This window comes from Myotis brandtii, unplaced genomic scaffold, assembly GCF_000412655.1.
Source record: "Myotis brandtii unplaced genomic scaffold, ASM41265v1 scaffold457, whole genome shotgun sequence".
NCBI classification, from domain to species: Eukaryota; Metazoa; Chordata; class Mammalia; order Chiroptera; family Vespertilionidae; genus Myotis; species Myotis brandtii.
This window is the reverse complement of record NW_005367475.1, coordinates 779329-792300: the sequence shown is the minus strand read 5'-3', so window position 1 is coordinate 792300 and position 12972 is coordinate 779329. Positions and strand designations below refer to the sequence as shown.

General features: G+C 45.3%; 1 protein-coding gene across 1 annotated transcript in view; it reads right to left on the bottom strand.

The window, feature by feature from the left end:
* Positions 1-9937, bottom strand: part of LOC106727645 (nose resistant to fluoxetine protein 6-like) — a 50447-nt gene extending 40510 nt beyond the window's left edge. The window contains exons 1-2 of the mRNA XM_014546926.1: positions 9848-9937; positions 5708-5822 (exon numbers count right to left, since the gene is read on the bottom strand). Coding sequence (XP_014402412.1) covers positions 5708-5822; positions 9848-9937 — 205 coding nt within the window. The remainder of the gene's footprint in view (positions 1-5707; positions 5823-9847) is intronic.
* Between the last annotated feature and the right edge of the window lie 3035 nt (positions 9938-12972).

Below are 12972 nucleotides of genomic sequence, written 5' to 3'. Positions count from 1 at the left end.
TTGGATTTAAATGATTTTCCAGCTGAGGTTATTTTGTATGCTATGCAACTTTTCAATTGCATTAGCTTCCTTTCTGGTTATAAATGCAAATGGACAGGTTGCCCTTTCCCTGCCTTACCCTTAATTAGTTTCTGTCTAGGATCTGAGATGCCTGGCCATGGGCACCATCCAAATCAAAATCCACTGTGATCGTCGGGGGAGGGAGGGACAGAATAAAATAATGATCAATCCCACCTGCTACTTCACATCAGATGGCCGTTGGTCCAAGTTTTCATTACGAAAAGATTAAAAAGAACTCATTTCAATTCTGCTGGGCTAATTGGCAGAAAAATTTTCTTTCTCACATGATGGCAATGATATATGGGTATTAAAATGCAGAGTTGATTAATTTCTGGGTTTAAGTGGAGGAGAGCAAGACCTCAACCAATGGTCTTAAAATATGGATGCACTGCTACCATGATGTTAAAGGTGGCAGAAGCTTCTAGAATGCTAAGCCACAAACAGAACCTGAAAGTGATGATTATCCTCAGCATTAACAGCAAATATGTATTAAGCACCTATCAGATCACTGTGTTATACTGGAGAATTTTAAAAATGAGAACTGAATAGTCCTTGCCCTGTAGCTGACAATACAGGGCATATGTAAAAAAAATGCTAACCATCTGTTGCCAGAGATCTCCTTGTTGGTAAGAAAACAATCTGAATGTGCTAGCAATTTGATTTCCAACTTCCTGAAGCAGGCTCTTTGCAAAAAAACCTCCTGGAAGTCCCCCTTGTGTCTGGTCAACTATTAATCTTAGACTTGCACAACAAGTATAGCGTGTGTATCGGTTTTCTGTGACTGCTGTAACAAATTTCCACAAACTGGGCAGCTTTAAACCACAGAAATGTATTTTTTCATGAGTTTAGAGGCTGGAAGTCCAAAATCATCATCACTGGGTTGAAATCAAGGTGTCCCCGGGGCTGCACTCCTGCAGGCTCCAGGGGAGAATATGTTCTTTGCTTCTTCTAGCTTCTGGTAGCCGCCGGCATCTTGGCTCACGGCCACATCACCTTGTCCTGTGTGTGTGTGTGTCAAATCTCCCTCTGCCTCCCTCTTCCAAGGATCTATGTGATTGCACTTAAGGGCCCACCTGAATAATCCAAGACAATCTCCCCATCTCAAATTCTTTAGCTTAAGTACATCTGTGAAGCTTCTGTTTCCATATAAGGCAACATTCACAGGTCCCAGGAGTTAGAATGTGGTTATCTTGGGAGGGCCATGTTTCATAATCCAGTTAGCCCAGAAATTTCAGTGGAGCTGCTGTGTCTCCCTTTCTCTAGGATGGGATTCGCTTGGTGCCAGCCACTTTTCTGTGCTCAGCTCCAGCACCCGCGAGGAGGCTGGCCTGAGTGAGGCGCCCTCCAGACTGACAGCTGAACAGGAAAAGAGGCAACTTCCGAGAATGCAAATCAAGTAGACGGCCCTCCACTGATGACTGGAGAACAAAGGCCAGCCCAGTGAGTGACTCCCTGTGACCGCCTCCTCTCACAAGGGCATACACCACAGGCCCGGGCTTCCGGGACAGAAGACGAGACACACAGGAGGCAGGAAATAATCATTCCAGAAGACAAACGAGGAAGCCCAGGGGAGCAAGTGATCAGAGTAGGAAGCTCAGCAGCCCAGCCTCCAGAGGGACCTGAGGGACCTGGTACGGGACCAGGGAGAAGGGACCTAAAGGGTTAAGAAAGTTTTACAGCAAAAGTAGCTGCTTGGGGAAAATTTCAAGGATGTTAGGAGATGAGAGGAAACAGGAAATGAAGAACCCTGCTGCAGGCTGCTGGGAACCAGAGGTCTCCTCCTCCCCCCTCATTCCATCCCTGAGGAATAAAGGGCAGGAAAATGCAGAAATCATGTGAAACCACAGGGGCCTCAGTATGATGAACACAGTTTTCATTCCACATAAACAGCCGCCCGTGCGAGGCCCCTGCCGCAGACAGCGCTCCGAGTGGGTCTGGCTGGACCGTGAGAGATGGCCAGGGGTGGACCTGGTACATTTTACGAAAAATGAGTTCCAGGACCTGAGAGTGATTTGCTTTTGTTTTCATCTCAGATCACAAATGCATGCTGTTTATTCCAGCGGGTGTGTCTGAGAGGCCATAGTTCTCTGAGTTTGTTTCCTAGGGCTGTCTTAACAAATTTTCACAAACTGGTGGCTGAAAACAACAGAGATGTGTTGTCCCACAGCCCTGGAGACCAGAAGTCTGAAATCAGGATTGGTTCCTTCTGGAGGCTCGCAGGGAGAATCTTTCATGCCTCTCTCCTAACTTCCAGTGGTGGCTGGCAATTCTTGGCTTTCCCTGACTTATAGACACATCACTCCAATCTCTGCCTCTGTTATAGAGGGCATCCTGGTATGTCTCTATTGCCCTCTTATAAGAATATCAGCCACTTGATTAGGGCACTCCTTAATCCAGTAGGAACTTCTCTTAACTTGACCATGTCTACAAAGACCCTATTTCCAAAAAAGGTCACATCCGCATGTCCTCTGTGTGTGCGTCAAATCTCTCTCTGCCTCCTTCTTCCAAGGATCTATGTGATTGCACTGAGGGCCCACCTGGATAATCCAGGGGTTAGGGTTTCACTGTGTTGATCTAGAGGACAACCTACCACCCTCTCCAAGTGGCTATTCTAAATGCTACTAGTTAGCTTGTGAGGCATGGCTGGAGAGGCTCTGGGCCATGGCGAGAAGCTGTGAGCTTGGGGAAGGTGTGACAAGTCTATGGAGAGATGGGATCCCTGGATGGCCGAGGTCAGAGTACATCGGCTCGAGTCCTCTCTGCAAGACCTGAATTCCATCCACCCTCTCTCTGCACCTTACTCCTCAGAGCCCCGCCCACTATCAGAGATCCCGCCGCTTATCACCTCTATGCTTTGCTTTGGGATGGAGTTTTAAAACATTATCCAAATTTAACATATTAAAAAGGCATAAGAAAAAAAATAATGCAACACCTATGTTCCCATCGCCCAGCTTAAAAAATAAAACTTGACCCATCATTTGAAATCTGATGAGTCCCCTGTGGCCTCCCACCCTAAGCACCCTCCACTCCGAGGCAGCCTCTAGCTCAGCGGTTCTCAACCTGTGGGTCGCGACCCCTTTGGTGGTCGAACGACCCTTTCACAGGGGTCCCCTAAGACCATCCTGCATATCAGATATTTACATTACAATTCATAACAGTAGCAACATTACAGTTATGAAGTAGCAACGAAATTAATTTTATGGTTGGGTCACAACATGAGGAACTGTATTTAAAGGGCCAGAAGGTTGAGAACCACTGCTCTAGCTGAATGTGGAGATTCCATTCTCAGGCATTCCTTCCCATCAGCACCATATGGGCGTCTCCCTGAGCCATAGAGCACCGTCATTTCCATTTTTAAAAAACTTATATATTGTACATATTCTTCTATAACGTTTTCCTTGGTGTTATTTCTGTATATTCCCTCCTTACTGATACATGTTGTTCTATCTCATTCCTTTTGCTGCTGGTTTTTTTTCTCCTTTTTTCTCTTGTTACTAATTTTAGGCAGAGATGGAAAGTACAGGCTTGGGAACAGATGAACTGGACTCAAATCCTCTCTCTGCCATTTACTTCAAGCAAAATACATCTCTGTGGCTCCATTTTCTCATTTATAACATGTGGATGATAAAAACTCCCTCCCCATAGTGGGGGTGGGGTGCTAAATGAGACAACTCCTGCCCAGGGAGCAGTGCCTGCCATGAAAAAGTACTCTTTAAGTACCGACTCCTTATTTTTCCTCAGTGTAAAGAAAACCACACGGAGAACGAAGACCAGAACAACTTGCTGGGCTCAGAAGTCTCAGGCAAAATGTCCAGTGTTTTCTGGTGCGTTAGAATGAAAATCAGTTAAAACAACCAGAGTTAGTAGTATTTGTCATGTGTTAAATTAAGCGATTGTCATCTGCCCCATTTATGTAAGTCGTTCAATTCTGCCTTGGACCATTCATCTTGGGGAACTTTTTTTAACTAAAAAAATAAAGATTTTTAATTTTCAGGCTTCTACACCTGAAACATCATTGGTGCATGGCTAGAGGGACTTTTAGGGCAAATAAAGCGTTAATAAATAAAACTGGGACTAATAATGGCAAGCTGTGCCTCCACCTCATCACCGGGAATCCGAAGCGGTCATTGTACCTTCTGGATTTTGCTGGCTAGCTTTTAGGCCTAGGTTCGTCAGAATCTTCCCTGTCAATATCACCGAGTGTCGCAGCAAAACATCAGTTCCACTTGAAAATAGCTATGGGAGGGGGGAGACCAAGATGGCGGCATAGGTAAACACCGGAGACTGCTGCCGCAAACAACCACTTCAAAAATACAACTAAAAGACGGAACGGACATTCATGTGTTAAATTAAGCGATTGTCATCTGCCCCATTTATGTAAGTCGTTCAATTCTGCCTTGGACCATTCATCTTGGGGAACTTTTTTTAACTAAAAAAATAAAGATTTTTAATTTTCAGGCTTCTACACCTGAAACATCATTGGTGCATGGCTAGAGGGACTTTTAGGGCAAATAAAGCGTTAATAAATAAAACTGGGACTAATAATGGCAAGATGTGCCTCCACCTCATCACCGGGAATCCGAAGCGGTCATTGTACCTTCTGGATTTTGCTGGCTAGCTTTTAGGCCTAGGTTCATCAGAATCTTCCCTGTCAATATCACCGAGTGTCGCAGCAAAACATCAGTTCCACTTGAAAATAGCTATGGGATTAAGAGGATTTATCTTTTCCCACCATCTCATTCAATATCAGAATATCTAATCAACTGTAGAATGGAATTTGCTTCAAACCATTCGCTATTTTGAATTACCTAATATTGCTAGTAAGCCCAAACTTTGTTTATCTGTATGATGTGTATTATGCTACTGAATGTTTTCCAATACAAACATCAATGTGGTCGAAATAGAAATGGAAATCGCTATGATCGGTTTTCTGGCTTTGGAAAGAGTGAATTTCTACGTTTTTCCTTGTTTGTGGTTTCCATCAGCATCAACAATTAATCATTCCCTCCACAGAAGTTACCTCACCAAAAGCGAATCTGATTTCCTGCCCTCTTCTGTCGGAAAGTTATGTGTCCCTTTAGTTGGGAGGATAATTTTGGGAAAACTACAAAAATAAATAAATACAGCAGCCTGACATCCATCCATATCCCATGCAAAGAGGTCTGGCAACAGCCGAACATTTTCCAGCCTGAGCCAGTCCACTCACTAACACACGCCTCAGAACTGACTATCGAACATATAACAGGCAAGACTGGTTCTCTGAATCATGAAGGAAGTCATTCTTCAAAGCGGATGAAACGTCTAGAAAAAGCAACAATGCAAGCTATCTTACACGCCAGTGAAACGTTACCACCTTCAATAACAACAAACAGCATCATACAATATACAGACCATTTCCATCTTAGTCAGAGGTTGGTCTCCATGAGACTCCTTCTGGCTAGAATTGATACCACTATCCCTATTGCCTTCTGCAAGAAAAATTCTGCCTCCCGCCTCCATTCCTGGCGCAATTTGTAAACTGAGGCTCATCTTGTATTCCCCACTGGGTTCTGTGCTTTAAATTCTCGGGAGTTTTTCTGGGATGCCCAGTACTAACCTGAGACTGCCCTGTGTTCACCTACCCAAGGGGCCAGGGAAACCCACTTACTTCTCAGAGCGTATTCTTTGGGCTCCACTGAATTCAGATCAGAAAGGAATTCATCAGTGTCTCGCATGCACTTGAGAGAAATGTTTCTTGCAGGAAAAACAAAGGGTAATTGAAACTGAAAAGAAAACAGAAAAAATAGTAAAGTTGGGGCCATCGTTGTCCCTTAACCTGTCAGGATAAAGCTCCCCTCTTAGACAAAGAGCCTTATATTTATGAAACACTGGTCGATAACATGTTGGGGGGGGGAGGGAATGTGACATCGCTCGGTCCTTAACACGCAGCGACAAGCTGTGTCTCCTCAGCCACCTGCAAAGCGGCCGAGATGAACATACCATGGAAACCGATTTATACACAACTGGTTATTGTCGAGGAAAGTGGTGCTGCGGCTGTGGGGGCCGCTGGCCACCTGGCTCCTTTAGTTATGCAGATTAACGTGGATGAGGCTAGATTTTCTCTAGTTGGCCCTTCTTGCGTATACCTCTGGGTTTAAAAAAGTATATCGAGGATGTTAAGTGGCAATATTTGGTTTTCTCCGGAAATGATTATGAATCCAACCTATAAAACATTCGGATAAGTGACCAGCAAAGAAGGGCTTCTCCGTGATCATCTGGGTTTTTCATGCATCTGTTAATGTGTTTGCGGACTTGAGAGCCCCATGGTGTGGGAGGGATGAACTCCCCCATGGAAAGAGCCGCATTGCAGTGGGACCAATAAGCAGGCGCGTCATCTCCTGGGGCTTAGGACGCACATCCCGGGAAGGAAATGAGGCTGACAGAGGTCCACAGGGATGGTGTTCATTTACTTTAAGAAAACATAGCACGTGTGGGTCTGGATTTCTCAGGGTGTAAATATTGTCTTTCCAGAAAGGCTTTCTTTAAATAGCAACCTCCCTAACTACAGTGAAAATATGACACAAGCCTTGATTACACCATGGGAACAAGTCCGCACCCGTGGGTGGCTGGGACTCCTGGACTTCCTGCGGCCACTGGCTTCCCAGGGGCCAGAGCATCCCAGACCCCGGCCCTTTGTTTGAGTCCACTGGGGCTGCTGAGCAGAATCCCGCAGACCGGGTACCTGATAAACAACAGGCATTTATTGCGGGCACTTCTGGAGCCTGTAAGTCCAAGATCAAGGTGCCTTCGTGTTCTGGTGAGGGCCCTGGGTGATCAAACAGAAAAACCTCTAAAACCTGGATAAATTTCCAAGCCAGCTGTTGATATAGTGAAGTTATTGAAAATATGAACTTGCTTTTAGCATTCAGTGTTAACTATCCCATCTTTTGTCACCTGGGGGAGGGGACGATATACAATGAGCAGAACACAAAGCCACATTTTAATCTTTAGTAATAAAAACTAAATGGTTTTAAAATACCACCTAAATAAAAGGAAAAAAGATCATCTTACTTTTGGAGAACTAAATAGCCCAACTCCTAAGAAATAAAATTATGATTAATCAAGGTTTAAGGAGACTCATTTGTTTTATGAAGACATTTTAAGCACCCGTATCATGTAAGGAAATTCACTGGGCATAAAAATAGGATAGGAAGCCCAGCCGGCATGGCTCAGTGGTTGAGCGTCGACTCTGTATGAACCAGGAGGTCATGGTTCGATTCCTGATCAGGGCACATGCCCAGGTTGCGGGCTCGATCCCCAGTGCAGGGTGTGCAGGAGGCAGACAATCAATGATTCTCTCTCATCATTGATGTTTTTCTCTCTCCCTCCCTCTCCCTTTCTCTTTCTCTCTGAAATCAATAAAATATATATATTTTTCAGTAGGACAGGGAAAAAAGCCTCCCTCACATCATTTCCTGTGGCAGCAGCAAGCAGCTCCCGATGCTGTTAGTAATGCCACAGTCACGTGAGTCAAGTCACTAGCTCTGTAGAAAAGGAAAAGGCACTAGGCATCTCATGGTTTGGCGATGAATTGTGAAAGCAAGGATTTGTTTTGTCTGACAAGAACAAGGACCAACCCACCTGCTGGGGAAATGGCAGCTCATGGCTGCAGAATGAAAAACACCTCTTGCGATGAGAGGAAAGGGTGACCGCAGATTAGAAAGCAGGCGGAGTCCGTGGACCGGCTCAGGATTTTTATCCAGAGGACGGCAGACCATTTGCAAACGAGCATATGTCAGGAGTGAGAAGTGCCAGGAAGGAAAATCATGCGGTGTAAGGAGATGGAGGGTGGCGAGCTGGGTGTGTGCTGTTAGTGGGGCGGGCACATTCCAGCAAGGGGACCATAAAGGCTGTCTCTGAGCAGGTGACTTCTGAGCCAACCGGAAATTAGTGAAAAACGTCCATGTGAGAATAACAATGTAAGGAAAAGCATTCCAGGCAGAGGGAACAGCCAGGTCCAGGTCCTGGGAAGGGAATGTGCAGAGTGAATGAAAGGAACAATCGGGAAGAAGTGGGAGAAGGTGAGGTTGGCGAGGTGACAGGATGCGGGGGATGGAAGGTCTGCTGGGGTCTCATGGTTATTGCTAGCACACACTTCCGCTTCTCCTGGTAAGTCTCGCCTACAGGAACTGACATTGCCACGCTGCTGGGACAGTCTCAGAGGGAAGGAGGCGTCTCAGCTCTGACTGTCCCACCATGAGGCTGCAGTCCTGGGTCCAAGAAGGTTCAGCGGTTCCTTGAAAGCAGGCAGTGGGCAGAGAGGCTGAGGGAGGCCCACATTCCTTCCTCCCACATCTTGGTCCTGTCCTTTTCCTTACCAGCAAGTACACTTCACAAGGTAACTCTCCGTCACCACTATGCCCATTGCCACCTGCCACCAGAATGAACACATTGAAACTGCCTGCCTCTTTGCATCGCCTGCTGGAGAGTGCAAGCAGGAGCATTGTTCCGGCCATGTCTTGGCCATCCCAGGTCTGAGGTTAGGCTGCCAGGGGTCAGGGAGAGTGACCTCTGGCTTCCAGAGCAGAAAACAAGGTCCATTTCTTTATTTTAAGCCTCACTCAAGGATATGTTTCATATTGATTTTTTTGAGAGAGATGGAAAGGAAGAGAAAAAGAAAAATATCAATGTGAGAGAGAAACATCGATGGGTCACCTCCCATATGCTCCCCGACTGGGAATGGACTCAGAAGCTTGGCACATGCCCTGACTGGGTATCGAACCCACAACCTTTCAGTGTCCGGGACAATCCTCCAACTGACTGAGCCACCCGGCCAGAGTAAGGTCCATTTCTTGCCGAGAGTCATACAATGGCAGCATCTCCAACACTGGAAGGGGATCAGATACTGAACTGACAAAATCAAGAAAATGTCCATTACCCCTGCTACTTAGAGACATCTATGCTTCCCAAGAGAGGGCGGTTCCCTTTGACACATACAGCTCTGCTTCTCCTTACTCTTGTCAACATCACACCATCCTCTCCAATCGGCTGACCTATGCCTTCCTTGTTCTTTTTCATCAAACAAATGATGTGTATTCTCCAGAAATAACCAATCCAATTAAACTTGACTGGACCTGAAGGTCAGAAAATTACCCGTGGGCTAAATCACCCCTTCTGGAGCCGAGTTGGAGGTGTGACGCAGTGGATTCTGATCCTGGAGCTCCCCTAGATAAAAATACAGTCCCACAAAGTACTGTGCCTGGAGTAGACTTGCCACGGTGGCGAAACTCACCACTGTCACGAGCAGGAAAGCTCCAGGACAGCAGCATGCAATAACACAGCCCAGCAAATCAAATAATCAGTTCCTTTAATGCTACGAAACACTGTAAACAGTGCTGCTTGGAGTCAGAACTAACCTCACAGATTGAATTTAGAAACCAGCAAAGAATGTGCTCTTCTGTTTCCTTACATAAAATATAGCCACTAGGGAAAGGGTATAATTCCAGGGTAAACCTGCTGGGGTAACTAGAAAGAAAAGATAAAAATGGAACTGAGAGTCCCTGTTCCAGCTCACAGCCTGCCTATAGTGGGTAAAATGCATGTTGACAAGAAGACAGGCATAGCGCAGACACTTCTGAAAGCATGTGCTAGGCCTCTATGGTCACTGCGATGACTCCCACTGGTACCCAGATCCATCATGCATCCCGCTGTGTCCTGCTTGCTGACATTGCAGACTAGCCAGTGGGAGGTACAGGCAGGAAATCTTTGCGTGTGATGGGACAGCTACCCTGTGATTTCCCTCACACACCCTCCCTGCTTCACTGGGGCTCTGGCTTATGAAGAGGCCCGGGTCCACGACACCAACTCTGACCTTGAGGGTGGCAATGGCTCCCACCATGGCTAGTCCCCGGGGGTCTCAGCATCCTTTGGTCCCGACCATGGCTCTGTATATAGGCCCCTCCTGAATTTCTTTAAAATTAAACCTTTGCTAGTGTTTTGTGTCTTGCTAAGACTCTAATTCATACAGGATCTACAGTGGGCACTCCCAGATCTACCTTTCCAACAAGGGCAGTGAGTGAGCAAACTCCCAGAAAAACACAGGCTAAGATGATGAAAGCTCCATCACCCAATCAATTGAGCCTTTACTAAGATGTTCACCAAAATCTACTGGGACAGTAGAGAGGGGAAGTGGATGTGCAAAGGGAATGTTGACTCCAATTCAGCCTCACACCCCAACCATGTGGACTGAGGCTGGGCTCTTCAGAATAAGTTTGGGGTAATGGAGACTAGAGTAACATGTGGCTAGTGCAGAGCTGTGGTAGCTGGAAGAGAGGCTCTTTGCAGAAACATGAGTTTGCATTGTCATATCTCAAAGGTTTATGATGACCTCTGTTGGGTGTGAGATTTATAATTTCAAAAAGAAACCTGAAGTAAACAAGAAGGTGCAAGTGTCCATTTAAGCAAAGAATGAATCATGCATGAGCAGGAGCCCAGTTCTTAAAGTCACTAAATCTAATTCTAAGGTGTAGGCTTACAATTAGGAGCTACAATCCGGTACACTGACAGCATCTGATGGGGGTGTGTGTAAATAAGAGGCGCAGATAGCATTCCACATTTGACGCACCCCTCTATTCTCAAACCATTTTTGGGATAGATGAATGGTTCTTCTAAGTCATACTTTATTTTCACACACCTTTCCCTCTTCTCCCCTTTTAAAAAGAGATCACAGCATGACGAATATATTAATGGGAAATAATATCTTAGTCTTGGCCAAAGTTTTCAACAGGAAATTTCTCTGTTGGTCAATGATCTTGGGCTGCAACTCACGAGCCCACTGACCCAGAGAGAAGCGCCGGCCAGAGCTTCGGGTGGGACTGACTCTTTAGACTGGAGTAGGAGTGAGGAATTTGCAGAACACGTATCTGGGAGGAAGTGGTCCATGCCATGTAGCCTAGGTCTACAGTTTCCTGTTTCTCATCAGAAGTCTTTATCACTTTGCTGGCTTTCTTTACTGCAGCACCATTACTTAATGATTGATAGAATCATACAACCACACATTCAAACAAAAACATATCTTGTATGTATATCTGAAGTGCAAGCTTCACCATACCTAGCTCTAACTTTGACTTTCACATATCTAAGTAGTAATGTAAACCTTTTAAAAGTCTATTTAAGAAATCACCTGGGCCCTGGCCACAGTGGCTCAGTTGGTAGAGCATCCTCTTGTGCACAGAAAAGTTGCCAGTTTGATTCCCTGGTCAAGGCACATACCTGGGGCTGCTGGCTCAATCCCTGGGTAGGGCATGTACTGAAGACAACGGATAGATGTTCCTCTCTCTCCCTCCTTCTCTTTTAAGCATGTACTTGACTGAGGATTTTAAAAAAATACCTAGTTTTGGACTTCCAGGCTTATCCTCTTTGTTTCTGTCTCCCACAGCATGAAACTCTCTTGATGCTACTTCTGAAATGCTACCTACAACTGCAGCCTCTTCCCAAGGCTACTCCCACCCCTAGGTTAAGCCTTTATGCCACGTGTGTTAGCATCACTGCTACATTGATTTCAACTTTATTCCTGTCATGGTCATTGATGCTGTCCAAATTATTTCCAGCTTTCTGTCTTTTGGGCACCTGGTAGGATTGCACTTCCTGTCTTCCTTGTGATTTTGTGGGACCGTATGACTGGTTTGGGCCAATGAGTTGTGAAAAGTGACACGTGCCACTTTGGGGTCAAAGCATTTAGTTGTCCTTTCCCTCTGTGACAGTGGGATAAGAGAAAAAGCAGATTTGAAACAATGTTTCCAATCAGTCCACAATGGACATGGAATGTGAGCAAGAAATACATCTTGTTAAGATTTAGGGTTGTGCCCTGGCCAGTTTTGCTCAGTGGATAGAGTGTCAGCCCAAGGACTGAAGGGTCCTCGGTTCGATTCTGGTCAAGGGCGTGTACCTTGGTTGCGGGTCAATGCCCAGTGCGGGAGGCAACCAATCAGTGTGTCTCTCTCACATCAATGTTTCTCTCTTTCTCTCTCTTCCCCTCCCTTCAACTCTAGAAATCAATGGAAAAATATCCTCAAGTGAAGATTAACAAAAAAAATTTAAGGTTGCAACCGTAGCATAACCTAACTTATCCTGATACACTCTCTCCCACCACCCTTCCTAAACACCATTTCTGGTTAATCTGGTTATGTCGCTCTCCTGTCCAAAGAACTCATCTGTATTGGAGTAAACTCCTTAGTCCATCGTTGAAGGCTTTTTGCAACCTGACCTGAGCTCTTCTGTCAGCCTCAGCAACCACAGCCCCACCAGAGGAAATGGGCTTCCTAAGGATTCATGAAGCAAGCCCAGGTTTCTGCCTTTGGTCCGACTATATCCTGTTTCTCAAATGCCCACACCTACAACCACACCCAGCATCTACAATTAGTGAAGAACAGGTAGAATTCACAAGTTCCAATGTGGCTTACTGCTCAGTGTTCACCACCTTAAATGAAGAATTCATGTCTTTCGTTGGAGCTAAGAATTTTCCACAATGTCCCTTCCCAATTCTGTTTCCCCACTCTGGAACACTTATTAAACTTGTTAGATCTTCTCCTTAGGTCATTCTTGACTTCTAATCTTTTTCATATATTTCATCTCATCTCTGTACTGTATTCTTGGTAATGTCTTCATGACCTATCTTCCAGTTCACCAGTTCTCTCTTCAGCTGAACCATCCAAATCTCCTAGGGAGACAGCATCCTATGTTCTTTTTCTACTCTGGGTTTCATTTCTTCATTTTGGACCTCAGCACATTTTTAAAAACTTTCTTGGAGGGTCAACTAGGCATTTAGTAGATGCTAATTTCATATTACCAAGCATTCTTAGGTATTTAAGAGTAGATCAACTTCCAGGTTATCTTATAAAAGTCATAGTGCCACAAACAAAAATTCTAGTAGCA